Source organism: Oncorhynchus kisutch, linkage group LG21, assembly GCF_002021735.2.
Source record: "Oncorhynchus kisutch isolate 150728-3 linkage group LG21, Okis_V2, whole genome shotgun sequence".
In the NCBI taxonomy this organism is placed as follows: Eukaryota; Metazoa; Chordata; class Actinopteri; order Salmoniformes; family Salmonidae; genus Oncorhynchus; species Oncorhynchus kisutch.
Genome location: NC_034194.2, coordinates 23,211,035 through 23,225,577, shown reverse-complemented (window position 1 = coordinate 23,225,577; position 14,543 = coordinate 23,211,035). Strand labels below are relative to the sequence as shown.

General features: G+C 43.4%; 1 protein-coding gene across 2 annotated transcripts in view; it reads right to left on the bottom strand.

Moving 5' to 3' along the window:
- LOC109866332 (protein tyrosine phosphatase non-receptor type 14) overlaps nucleotides 1-14,543 on the bottom strand; it is a 91,356-nt gene that overhangs the window by 11,276 nt on the left and 65,537 nt on the right. For both annotated transcript variants that reach the window (XM_031800178.1, XM_031800179.1), the window contains exons 6-12: nucleotides 12,447-12,517; nucleotides 8,273-8,360; nucleotides 8,061-8,149; nucleotides 7,782-7,869; nucleotides 2,188-2,270; nucleotides 1,873-1,933; nucleotides 1,103-1,181 (exon numbers count right to left, since the gene is read on the bottom strand). In XM_031800178.1, the coding sequence (XP_031656038.1) occupies nucleotides 1,103-1,181; nucleotides 1,873-1,933; nucleotides 2,188-2,270; nucleotides 7,782-7,869; nucleotides 8,061-8,149; nucleotides 8,273-8,360; nucleotides 12,447-12,517 (559 nt within the window). The remainder of the gene's footprint in view (nucleotides 1-1,102; nucleotides 1,182-1,872; nucleotides 1,934-2,187; nucleotides 2,271-7,781; nucleotides 7,870-8,060; nucleotides 8,150-8,272; nucleotides 8,361-12,446; nucleotides 12,518-14,543) is intronic.

The window sequence follows — 14,543 nt, the reverse complement described above, 5'->3', positions numbered from 1 at the left end:
CACACATATTCACATACTGTTTTCATACACTATCAAACACACTCAGATCACAAATGATCAATGCCACCCTTCAAATAAGAGCTTATCACTAGGTTTCTTCCTAGGTTTTGGCCTTTCTAGGGAGTTTTTCCTAGCCACCGTGCTTCTACACCTGCATTGCTTGCTGTTTGGGGTTTTAGGCTGGGTTTCTGTACAGCACTTTGAGATATCAGCTGATGTACGAAGGGCTATATAAATACATTTGATTTGATTTGATCACACACCCACACAGAGTTTTCCCACACTGGGTTACCCACACAGAGTTACCCACACAGAGTTACCCACACTGGGTTACCCACACAGAGTTACCCACACTGGGTTACCCACACAGAGATACCCACACTGGGTTACCCACACAGAGATACCCACACTGGGTTACCCACACAGAGTTACCCACACTGGGCTACCCACACAGAGATACCCACACTGGGTTACGCACACAGAGTTACCCACACTGGGTTACCCACACAGAGATACCCACACTGGGTTACCCACACAGAGATACCCACACTGGGTTACCCATACAGAGATACCCACACTGGGTTACCCACACTGGGTAACATATACACAGTGTTTTCTCCCACTCTCTCCGAAGTGTCAGAGATCATGATGGAAGTGTTCTGGATTAGAGGGCAGAGGAAGTGGGTGAATGAGAGAATGAGAGAGTGAACGCCACCACATTTCTCAGTTTCTCAGCACTCCAATCAAAGTGATCTGATTGGCTGAGAGATTGTTGAAACCGAAATAGACACAGACTCATACTACTGCTGGGAAATGCATAGTTAGCTTGATTTAACGGTTTACTTTGATGACCATACAAGGACTTCCTGTGTAGATGGATACATCTACAAAGTGTGGAAGGAGAAAACACTTGAATGAGTTAAATCATATCAAGACCACTTCAGGTTACACACCATATGGAGAGATGGAGCAGTGATTGTAACTGATGATATAAGTGAATGTTATTCAGTATAAAGGAGATATACGTCATACATGAGCACCATGTTGAACTCTAACCTACATGAAAATGTAAAAGTCATGGAAATGTGTTTTTGTCCAGTACCTTGAGAGCTCTGTGTGTCCTGGTAATGCTCTGCATACTGGGAGTGCATTGGCTGGAGGATACAGGACTGTGGCCGTGGCTAGAGAGAGCGAGAGAGAGAGGGAGAGAGAGAGAGAGAGAGAGAGAGAGAGAGAGAGAGACAGAGAGAGAGAGAGAGAGAGAGAGAGAGAGACAGAGAGATGGAGAGAGAGACAGAGAGAGAGAGAGAGACAGAGAGAGATGGAGAGAAAGAGAGAGATGGAGAGAAAGAGACAGAGAGACAGAGAGAGAGAGAGCGAGAGAGAGAGAGAGAGAGAGAGAGAGAGAGAGAGAGAGAGAGAGAAGTTAATTCAAACCTGTGATCTAAGGGGTCTCCCACAGTGGACTGTGGTCCTCCAGAGAGTCTGATTTGGACTGTACCACCATTGTGCCACATATAGCCTCCTCATTGTCCCACCAGCAGGGAGGGAGAGAGGGAAATCACTGACTCTATTGTCAGTCACATCGGAAACGCAACGCCCCAACAACGCCCACACAACGGCCACACAACACTCAAACAACGCCCTAACCACCCACCACCACCACCGCCTGGGTTAGGGCTGATAGAGAGGGGCTTTAAATCATCCTACCGTCTGAATTCAAACTTTAACCCTATAATACACAAGCTACTCTTCAGAGCTCAACCAGTGGCAAGCAAAGATGGCAAGGAACTTCTGTTGCATTTCTAATTAATATATCTAACATGCAAGAGGAGCCAAACAAACGAGACATGACTGAGTGATTGACAGTACCAGAGAGAGGCGGTGGGTCCAGGTGGGGCGCCTCCTGATAGGTGCAGGGGAGTGGGCGGGTCTAAGGGGAGAGAGACAGAGAGAGAGAGAGAGAGAGAGAGAGAGAGAGAGAGAGAGAGAGAGAGAGAGAGAGAGAGAGAGAGAGAAAGAGAGACAGAGAAAAAGTAGATAATGCTGATTTATTGGCACATTGAACCATAGTTATAAAACTCAGTGGATAGTGCTAAAACAATGACGTCATATCTGAATTCTGCCATCTTTATGCACATTCGCCACTGTGGAAACATGACAGTATAACTTAATGTTAAGACTCACTCTGCACAGATCTTGTTCTGTTTGTAGAACTTGTGTCTGGCCGTGAAGAGCCGAGCGATGTACTTGGACAGCTCTATGTCATCCTGTGGACACACAACACATGTACACAATGTCAACACACAACACATGTACACAATATCAACACACAACACAAGTACACAATGTCAACACACAACACATGTCCACAATATCAACACACAACACGCGTACACAATGTCAACACACAACGCATGTACACAATGTCAACACACAACACAAGTACACAATGTCAACACACAACACATGTACACAATGTCAACACACAACACGCGTACACAATGTCAACACGCGTACACAATGTCAACACACAACACATGTACACAATGTCAACACACATACATAATGTCAACACACAACACATGTACACAATGTCAACACACGTACACAATGTCAACACACAACACGCGTACAAAATGTCAACACACGTAACACAATGTCAACACACAACACATGTACACAATGTCAACACACGTACACAATGTCAACACACAACACATGTACACAATGTCAACACACAACACATGTACACAATGTCAACACAGAACACGCGTACACAATGTCAACACACAACACATGTACACAATGTCAACACACAACACACATACATAATGTCAACACACAACACATGTACACAATGTCAACACACGTACACAATGTCAACACACAACACGCGTACACAATGTCAACACACGTAACACAATGTCAACACACAACACATGTACACAATGTCAACACACGTACACAATGTCAACACACGTAACACAATGTCAACACACAACACATGTACACAATGTCAACACACGTAACACAATGTCAACACACAACACATGTACACAATGTCAACACACAACACGCGTACACAATGTCAACACACGTAACACAATGTCAACACACAACACATGTACACAATGTCAACACACAACACATGTACACAATGTCAACACACGTAACACAATGTCAACACACAACACGCATACACAATGTCAACACACGTAACACAATGTCAACACACAACACATGTACACAATGTCAACACACGTAACACAATGTCAACACACAACACGCGTACACAATGTCAACACACGTACACAATGTCAACACACAACACATGTACACAATATCAACACACAACACGCGTACACAATGTCAACACAGAACACATGTACACGATGTCAACACACAACACAAGTACACAATGTCAACACACAACACATGTACACAATGTCAACACACAACACATGTACACAATGTCAACACACATAACACAATGTCAACACACGTAACCCAATGTCAACACACAACACATGTACACAATGTCAACACACGTACATAATGTCAACACACAACACACGTACACAATGTCAACACACGTAACACAATGTCAACACACGTAACACAATGTCAACACACGTACACATGTACACAATGTCAACACACGTACACATGTACACAATGTCAACACACAACACATGTACAATGTCAACACACGTACATAATGTCAACACACAACACACGTACACAGTATCAACACACGTAACACAATGTCAACACACGTAACACAATGTCAACACACAACACATGTACACAATGCCAACACACAACACATGTACACAATGTCAACACACGTAACACAATGTCAACACACAACACATGTACACAATGTCAACACACAACACAAGTACACAATGTCAACACACAACACGCGTACACAATGTCAACACACGTACACAATGTCAACACACGTACACAATGTCAACACACGTAACACAATGTCAACACACGTAACACAATGTCAACACACAACACGCGTACACAATGTCAACACACGTAACACACGTACATAATGTCAACACACAACACGCGTACACAATGTCAACACACAACACGCGTACACAATGTCAACACACAACACATGTACACAATGTCAACACACAACACATGTACACAATGTCAACACATGTACACAATGTCAACACACAACACATGTACACAATGTCAACACACGTAACACGTACACAATGTCAACACACGTACACAATGTCAACACACGTACACAATGTCAACACACGTACACAAGTACACAATGTCAACACACAACACGTGTACACAATGTCAACACACAACACACGTACACAATGTCAACACACGTACACAAGTACACAATGTCAACACACAACACGCGTACACAATGTCAACACACAACACATGTACACAATGTCAACACACGTACACAATGTCAACACACAACACACGTACACAATGTCAACACATGTACACAATGTCAACACACAACACACGTACACAATGTCAACACACAACACACGTACACAATGTCAACACACATACACAATGTCAACACACAACACATGTACACAATGTCAACACACGTAACACAATGTCAACACACAACACATGTACAGAATGTCAACACACAACACGCATACACAATGTCAACACACAACACGCGTACACAATGTCAACACACGTACACAATGTCAACACACAACACGCGTACACAATGTCAACACACAACACATGTACACAATGTCAACACACGTACACAATGTCAACACACAACACATGTACAGAATGTCAACACACAACACGCGTACACAATGTCAACACACGTACACAATGTCAACACACAACACACGTACACAATGTCAACACACAACACACATACACAATGTCAACACACAACACACGTACACAATGTCAACACACAACACATGTACACAATGTCAACACACGTAACACAATGTCAACACACGTAACACAATGTCAACACACAACACATGTACAGAATGTCAACACACAACACACGTACACAATGTCAACACACGTACACAATGTCAACACACGTAACACAATGTCAACATACGTAACACAATGTCAACACACAACATGCGTACACAATGTCAACACACATAACACACGTACATAATGTCAACACACAACACGCGTACATAATGTCAACACACAACACGCGTACACAATGTCAACACACGTACACAATGTCAACACACAACACGCGTACACAATGTCAACACACAACACGCGTACACAATGTCAACACACAACACGCGTACACAATGTCAACACACGTACACAAGTACACAATGTCAACACACGTACACAAGTACACAATGTCAACACACGTACATAATGTCAACACACAACACGCGTACACAATGTCAACATACAACACATGTACACAATGTCAACACACGTACACATGTACACAATGTCAACACACAACACATGTACACAATGTCAACACACAACACGCGTACACAATGTCAACACGCGTACACAATGTCAACACGCGTACACAATGTCAACACACGTACACATGTACACAATGTCAACACATGTACACAATGTCAACACACAACACGCGTACACAATGTCAACACACGTACACACGTACACATGTACACAATGTCAACACACAACACATGTACACAATGTCAACACACAACACGCGTACACAATGTCAACACGCGTACACAATGTCAACACGCGTACACAATGTCAACACACGTACACATGTACACAATGTCAACACACAACACATGTACACAATGTCAACACACAACACGCGTACACAATGTCAACACATGTACACAATGTCAACACACAACACATGTACACAATGTCAACACACGTACACAATGTCAACACACAACACGCGTACACAATGTCAACACACGTACACAATGTCAACACACAACACATGTACACAATGTCAACACACAACACATGTACACAATGTCAACACACAACACACGTACACAATGTCAACACACGTACACAATGTCAACACACAACACGCGTACACAATGTCAACACACAACACACGTACACAATGTCAACACACGTACACAAGTACACAATGTCAACACACAACACGTGTACACAATGTCAACACACGTACACAATGTCAACACACAACACACGTACACAATGTCAACACACAACACACGTACACAATGTCAACACACAACACACGTACACAATGTCAACACACAACACATGTACACAATGTCAACACACAACACACGTACACAATGTCAACACACAACACATGTACACAATGTCAACACACAACACATCTACACAATGTCAACACATGTACACAATGTCAACACACAACACATGTACACAATGTCAACACACGTACACAATGTCAACACACAACACGCGTACACAATGTCAACACACGTACACAATGTCAACACACAACACATGTACACAATGTCAACACACAACACATGTACACAATGTCAACACACAACACACGTACACAATGTCAACACACGTACACAATGTCAACACACAACACGCGTACACAATGTCAACACACAACACACGTACACAATGTCAACACACGTACACAAGTACACAATGTCAACACACAACACGTGTACACAATGTCAACACACGTACACAATGTCAACACACAACACACGTACACAATGTCAACACACAACACACGTACACAATGTCAACACACAACACACGTACACAATGTCAACACACAACACATGTACACAATGTCAACACACAACACACGTACACAATGTCAACACACAACACATGTACACAATGTCAACACACAACACATGTACACAATGTCAACACATGTACACAATGTCAACACACAACACATGTACACAATGTCAACACACGTACACAATGTCAACACACAACACGCGTACACAATGTCAACACACGTACACAATGTCAACACACAACACATGTACACAATGTCAACACACAACACATGTACACAATGTCAACACACAACACATGTACACAATGTCAACACACAACACACGTACACAATGTCAACACACGTACACAATGTCAACACACAACACGCGTACACAATGTCAACACACAACACACGTACACAATGTCAACACACGTACACAAGTACACAATGTCAACACACAACACGTGTACACAATGTCAACACACGTACACAATGTCAACACACAACACACGTACACAATGTCAACACACAACACACGTACACAATGTCAACACACAACACACGTACACAATGTCAACACACAACACATGTACACAATGTCAACACACAACACACGTACACAATGTCAACACACAACACATGTACACAATGTCAACACACAACACATGTACACAATGTCAACATGCCACAACACATGTACACAATGTCAACACACAACACATGTACACAATGTCAACACACAACACATGTACACAATGTCAACACGCCACAACACATGTACACAATGTCAACACGCCACAACACACAATGTCAACACGCCACAACACACAACGTCAACATCTCAGCTTCTTTATTGGAGGGTTACACACAACATTGAGTGTTATGACTGGCACATTCAAAAATGATTTTGATTGTATAATGTGATACAAATGGCAAATATTTTCCAAAAGGGAAACCTCCTTACCCCACATCGTATCCGAGTGTGTGTGTGTGTGTATGTTTATCCGTGTCCCGTGAGACGGCCTTTGTGTGTTCCGTTGTTAGATATGACACTCACCGTGTGAAACATGATGGTGTCATCTTTACTGGTTATCTCTACTGTGATGGCCGACTTGTTGTGCGCTATGTTACCAATGTCTTTCCATCTGTATCACACACACACACACACAATGCATGTGCACAGATACACAGGCACGCACACCCACAAATAAACACACACACCCACACAGAGACACATATGCATACAGTTTAGTAGAGGTTAATGTTACTTCATTTCCTTTAGCAAGGCAATCCCAACCAATAGCAAAAGGTGTTGAGGGGTGAGAGGAAGACCCACCTGTGGTGCATGATGGACCTGCCATTCCTGTGTTTGACGAAGACTCCGATGAAGGACACACCAATGAAGATGTCATTGGTGTAGGTGTCCTGTGAAAGACATACTTATGTATTAAAGTATGGGAAATCATGTAGTGGTGTGTGTGTGTGTGTGTGTGTGTGTGTGTGTGTGTGTGTGTGTGTGTGTGTGTGTGTGCATGCATGTAGACACACCTTAGCAGCAAAGCTCTCCTGTCCAAAGCCATCCAGCTTCTCTACCTCCTTGATATAGAGCAACTCTGCTTCTGCAAGCTGCATTCGACTGAAACACACACACACATCATAAATATCACACACCCACACACAAAAACATGCACGCACACACACACAAATATAAACCAGTCTAAATTATAGGTTGCAATGACAGAAAACTAAAAAATTGGTTAGTGACCTAATAGCTAGAATTGTTTATAATTTACCCCATCTCTGGTGAGCACATCAGAGAAATGTAATATTGTTTAGGAAAGAGACAGGCCTCCGGTGTCAGCTGAGCTAACGGCGGCTACATTCTTAGAGTGATTGTATATGTTTTTGGATACATCCAACACAATCCAGAATGATTTGATTGAACCAATCAGTGATATAAAGACAGACAAATGGACTTCATTTGAAAGTAAACGTAGGCCTAAATGCAACTTTCTTTGCAATTTTCAGGTTAGACTACTGTTGAATGAACATGAGAATAGCTGCTTATTAGCCCATTCAAACATGTAAAACGTTATCAGTGCGCGTGTAACGAACTGTGCCCACAAACAATTAGTTAGTTTCCCACTAAAGTAAAAGATATTTAATTGAAAGCAATAATAATGAAAGCGCATGTTGCCGTACACAGAGACCATTCATATAATGCCATTTAAGCTTCGTTTTTGTGATTACTTTTATTTAAACAGATATTTCACCTTTATTTAAACCGCTTGGTGTAATTGAGATGAACATGTAATAAAAACATATTCAATGTTTTTTTTTCTATCTCGATAAAACAGTTCATGTCGTTTAAACGACAGGGCTGGCTAAAAACACGACGGCTCTTGTTTAATGAAACAATATCCTTTATTTCCATGTTATATCAAAACCATGTTCGCTATAACAAAACAAACCATCTCAAGCAACATATAGCCTAACAGAGCTAAACACAAAGGCCTTTTTAATGAAACTACCACAGTGCATAGGCTATAGGCCTTTTATCCAGCACTTTAAATGCCTGTGTAGCTGGGTGATTTTATAGCCTGGAATATAATGACAAGAATAGAAAGATGGGGCAACAAAAATATATAATCCCGAAGTTGTCTGTCTGTCTGTCTGTCTAATCTGTCTGTCTGTTCCTACCATGTATTATGATTTAGCCCTGATAACAGTGACATGAAAAACACAAGGCAGAGGCCATTCTAGCTGTCACACGTGCACTGCCACGTTTACGCGTTCAACAAGGTGTATGAACGTGTCAACGTGTCTCCATTGACAGTCCATGTCAACTCAAGATGTCTTTTTAGGCACTAAGTGACACATTAGATGACTGGGTGAGATGTATCAGTAGCTACGTTAGGCTCTATTTAGTCCCAATATCACCCCTTATACACACACACATATCATAAAAATATCACACGCACTCACGCACGCACGCACACACACACACACACACACACACACACACACACACATGGAATACTTATACAGCGCCTTCAGGAAGTATTCATACCCATGACATATTCCACATTTTGTTGTGTTACTGCCTGAATTCAAAATTGATTAAATTGCAAATTTTTTCGTTACCCATATACACACAATACCCCATCTATTGAAAATTAAATACAGACATATCGCATTTACATAAGTATTTACAATCCTGAGTCAATACAAGTTGGAATCACCTTTGGCAGCAATTACAGCTGTGAGCCTTTCAGGGTACGTATTTAAGAGCTTTGCACACCAGGATTGTACAATATTTGTCCATTATTCTTTATAAAATTCTTCAAGTTCTGTCAAGTTGGTTGTTGATCATTGCTAGACAGCCATTTTCAAGTAGTAGATTATCAAGCCAATTTAAATCAACACTGTAACTAGACCACTCAGGAACATTCAATGTCGTCTTGGTAAGCAACTCCAGTGTATATATGGCCTTGTGTTTTAGTTTATTGTCCTGCTGAAAGGTGAATTTGTCTTCCAGTGTCTGTTGGAAAGAAGACTGAACCAGGTTTTCCTCTAGGATTTTGCCTGTGCTTAGCTCTATTCCATTTATTTTTTATCCTCAAAAACTCCCGTGCCAATGACAAGCATACCCATAATATGATGCAGCCACCACCATGCTGGAAAATATGAAGAGTAGTACTCAGGGATGTGTTGGATTTTCCCCATACATAACGCTTTGTATTCAGGACATGAGGTACATTTCTTTGACACATTTTTGGCAGTTTATTGCCTTATTGCCTTGTTTTTAAAATTCTGTACAGGTTTCCTTCTTTTCACTCTGTCATTGAGGTTAGTATCGTGGAGTAACAACAATGTTGTTGGTCCATCCTCAGTTTTCTCATAACTTCAGCCATTAAACTGTAACTGTTTTAAAGTCACCTTTGGCCCCATGGTGAAATCCCTGAGTGGTTTCCTTCCTCTCCGGCAACTGAGTTAAGAAGGACACCTGCATCTTTGTAGTGACTGGGTGTATTGATAAACCATCCAAAGTGTAATTAATAACTTCACCATGCTCTAAGGGATATTTAATGTCTGTTTCCCCCCCCCCCCATCTACAAATAGGTGCCCTTTCTTTGCAAGGCATTGGAAAACCTCCCTGGACTTTGATCTTGAATCTGTGTCTGAAATTCACTGCTTGACTGAGGGACCTTACAGATAATTGTATGTGTGGGGTATAGAGATGAGGAAGTCATTCAAAAAAATGTAAACACTATTTTTGAACACAGAGTGAGTCCATGCAACTTTTTATGTGACTTGTTAATTATTTAGGCTTGGCATAACAAAGGGGTTGAATACTTATTGACTCAAGACATTTCAGCTTTTCCTTTTTAATGAATTAGTAAAAATGTCTGAAAACATAATTCCACTTTGACATTATGGGTTATTGTGTGTAGGCCAGCGACACAAAATCTATATGTAATACATTTTAAATTCAGGCTGTAACACAACAAAATGTGGACAAAGTCAAGGGGTGTGAATACTTTCTGAAGGTACTGAAACACTGCATTGCACTGAAACACTGGAACCAAATAAAAATATTTTAAGGGCCGAACACATGCTTGGACCAAGTAACATGAGACATTGATACTGCTTATATCATTCTAATGATATACAATTTCAATGTATATGACATACAATCATTATACTAATATACATACAGGTATTCTATACAAATACTTAGAATAAGCAGTGGAGGGCCTCCCGCGTGGCGCAGTGGTCTAGGGCACTGCATCACATTGTGTACATGTTCAAGCCCAGGCTCTGTCGCAGCCGGCCGCGACCGGGATGTCCATGGGGCAACGCACAATTGCCCTAGCGCCATCTGGGTTAGGGAGGGTTTGGCCGGTAGGGATATCTTTGTCTCATCGAGCACTAGCGACTCCTGTGGCAGGCCGGGTGCAGTGCACGCTAACCAGGTCGCCAGGTGCACTGTGTTTCCTCCGACACATTGGTGTGGCTGGCTTCTGGGTTGGATGCGAGCTGTGTTAAGTAGCAGTGCGGCTTGGTTGGGTTGTGTTTCGGAGGACGCATGGCTTTTGACCTTCGTCTCCTCCGAGCCCGTACGGGAGTTGTAGCGATGAGACAAGATAGTAACTACTAACAATTGGATACCATGAAATTGGGGAGAAAAGGGGGTAAGCAGTGGACACATGGGCAGTGTAGTGTATAGTACACTCTTAGAAAAAGAACCTAAAAGAGAACCTAAAAGAGTTTTTCGACTGTCCCCATAGGAGAACCCTTTTTGGTTTTAGGTAGAACCCTTTTGATTCCATGTAGAATCCCTTCCTCAGAATTCTACATGGAACCCAAAAGGGTTCTTCCTAAAACCAAAAAGGGTTCAACCTGGAACCAAAAATAGTTATATATCCTATGGTGATGGACAAAGAACCCTTGTGGAACCCTTTTTCAAAGAGTGTAGGGCTTTGTAGTCTTTATGATAGTGTTATGAACAGGAAGCCTGTAGGAGCAGTGTAGTTTATAGTAGGGCTTGGTAGACTGTAGGGTGGTGTTATGAACAGGAAGCCTGTAGGAGCAGTGTAGTTTATAGTAGAGGGCTTGGTAGACTGTAGGGTGGTGTTATGAACAGGAAGCCTGTAGGAGCAGTGTAGTTTATAGTAGGGCTTGGTAGACTGTAGGGTGGTGTTATGAACAGGAAGCCTACCAGTGACTCTTATGTTCCTCCGCCACCTTCTGAGTCCACTCCTCCAGCACCTCATCTACATGAGGCCAGTTCTGAGAGGGTGGGGGAGAAAGAGAGAGAGGGTGGAGAGAAAAAGAGAAGGTGGAGAGAAAGAGAGAGAGAGAGAGAGGGTGGAGAGAAAGAGAGAGGGTGGAGAGAAAGAGAGAGAGAGCGAGAGAGAGAGAAAGGGAGAGAGAGAGAGAGAGGGTGGAGAGAAAGAGAGAGGGTGGAGAGAAAGAGAGAGAGAGAGAGAGAGAAAGGGAGAGAGGGGGAGAGAGAGAGAGAAAGAGAAAGAGAAAGAGGAGAGAGAGAGAGAGAGAGAGAGAGAGAGAGAGAGAGAGAGAGGGTGGAGAGAAAGAGAGAGAGAGAGAGAGAGAGAAAGAGAGAGGGTGGAGAGAAAGAGAGAGAAAGAGAGAGAGAGAGAGAGAGAGAGAGAGAGAGAGAGAAAGGGAGAGAGATGAAAAGAGGACGTGAAAGAGAAAGCAAGCCAGGGAAGTAAAGGGGGGGTGACAGGGAAAGAAGTGATGGGGTGAAAGAGAAAGTGGACATTAATCTCTGCAGGACTTGAGTGAACAGAGAGAATGAGCTATATCAGATTACACACACAGCCTTCATATTCACCCCTTCAACACCCACTCACTACCCCTCCATTAGAGCACTCCATCACTGAGTGTGTGTGTGAGTGTGAGTGTGTGTGTGTTTCAGAGCGGGAGAGAAAAATTACTATGCAGGCCTCTATGCTCTCTCTCTGCCCCCCCCCCCTCTATGTTTCTCTATGCCTATTAGTTTGTCTCTGTAACCACCTCCTTTATCCCTCACTCTCTCTACTACCTCTCCTTACTCCCCACACACTCCCTCACCTCTTCCTCCCTCTCAGTTCATCCCTCACTCTCTCTACTACCTCTCCTTACTCCCCACACACACCCTCACTTCCTCCCTCTCAGTTCATCCCTCACGCTCTCTACTACCTCTCCTTACTCCCCACACACTCCCTCACCTCTTCCTCCCTCTCAGTTCATCCCTCACTCTCTCTACTACCTCTCCTTACTCCCCACACACTCCCTCACCTCTTCCTCTCTTCCTCCCTCTCAGTTCATCCCTCACGCTCTCTACTACCTCCTCTTACTCCCCACACACTCCCTCACCTCTTCCTCCCTCTCAGTTCATCCCTCACTCTCTCTACTACCTCTCCTTACTCCCCACACACACCCTCACTTCCTCCCTCTCAGTTCATCCCTCACGCTCTCTACTACCTCTCCTTACTCCCCACACACTCCCTCACCTCTTCCTCCCTCTCAGTTCATCCCTCACTCTCTCTACTACCTCTCCTTACTCCCCACACACTCCCTCACCTCTTCCTCTCTTCCTCCCTCTCAGTTCATCCCTCACGCTCTCTACTACCTCCTCTTACTCCCCACACACTCCCTCACCTCTTCCTGCCTCTCAGTTCATCCCTCACTCTCTCTACTACCTCTCCTTACCCCCCACACACTCCTTCAGCTCTTCCTCCCTCTCAGTTCATCTCTCACTCTCTACTACCTCTCCTTACTCCCCACACACTCCCTCACCTCTTCCTCTCTTCCTCCCTCTCAGTTCATCCCTCACTCTCTCTACTACCTCTCCTTACTCCCCACACACTCCCTCACCTCTTCCTCCCTCTCAGTTCATCCCTCCCTCTCTACTACCTCTCCTTACTCCCCACACACTCCCCCACCTCTTCCTCTCTTCCTCCCTCTCAGTTCATCCCTCACTCTCTCTACTACCTCTCCTTACTCCCCACACACTCCCTCACCTCTTCCTCCCTCTCAGTTCATCCCTCCCTCTCTACTACCTCTCCTTACTCCCCACACACTCCCTCACCTCTTCCTCTCTTCCTCCCTCTCAGTTCATCCCTCACTCTTTCTACTACCTCTCCTTACTCCCCACACACTCCCTCACCTCTTCCTCCCTCTCAGTTCATCCCTCCCTCTCTACTACCTCTCCTTACTCCCCACACACTCCCTCACCTCTTCCTCTCTTCTTACCTCTCAGTTCATCCCACACTCTCTCTACTACCTCTCCTTACTCCCCACACCTCTT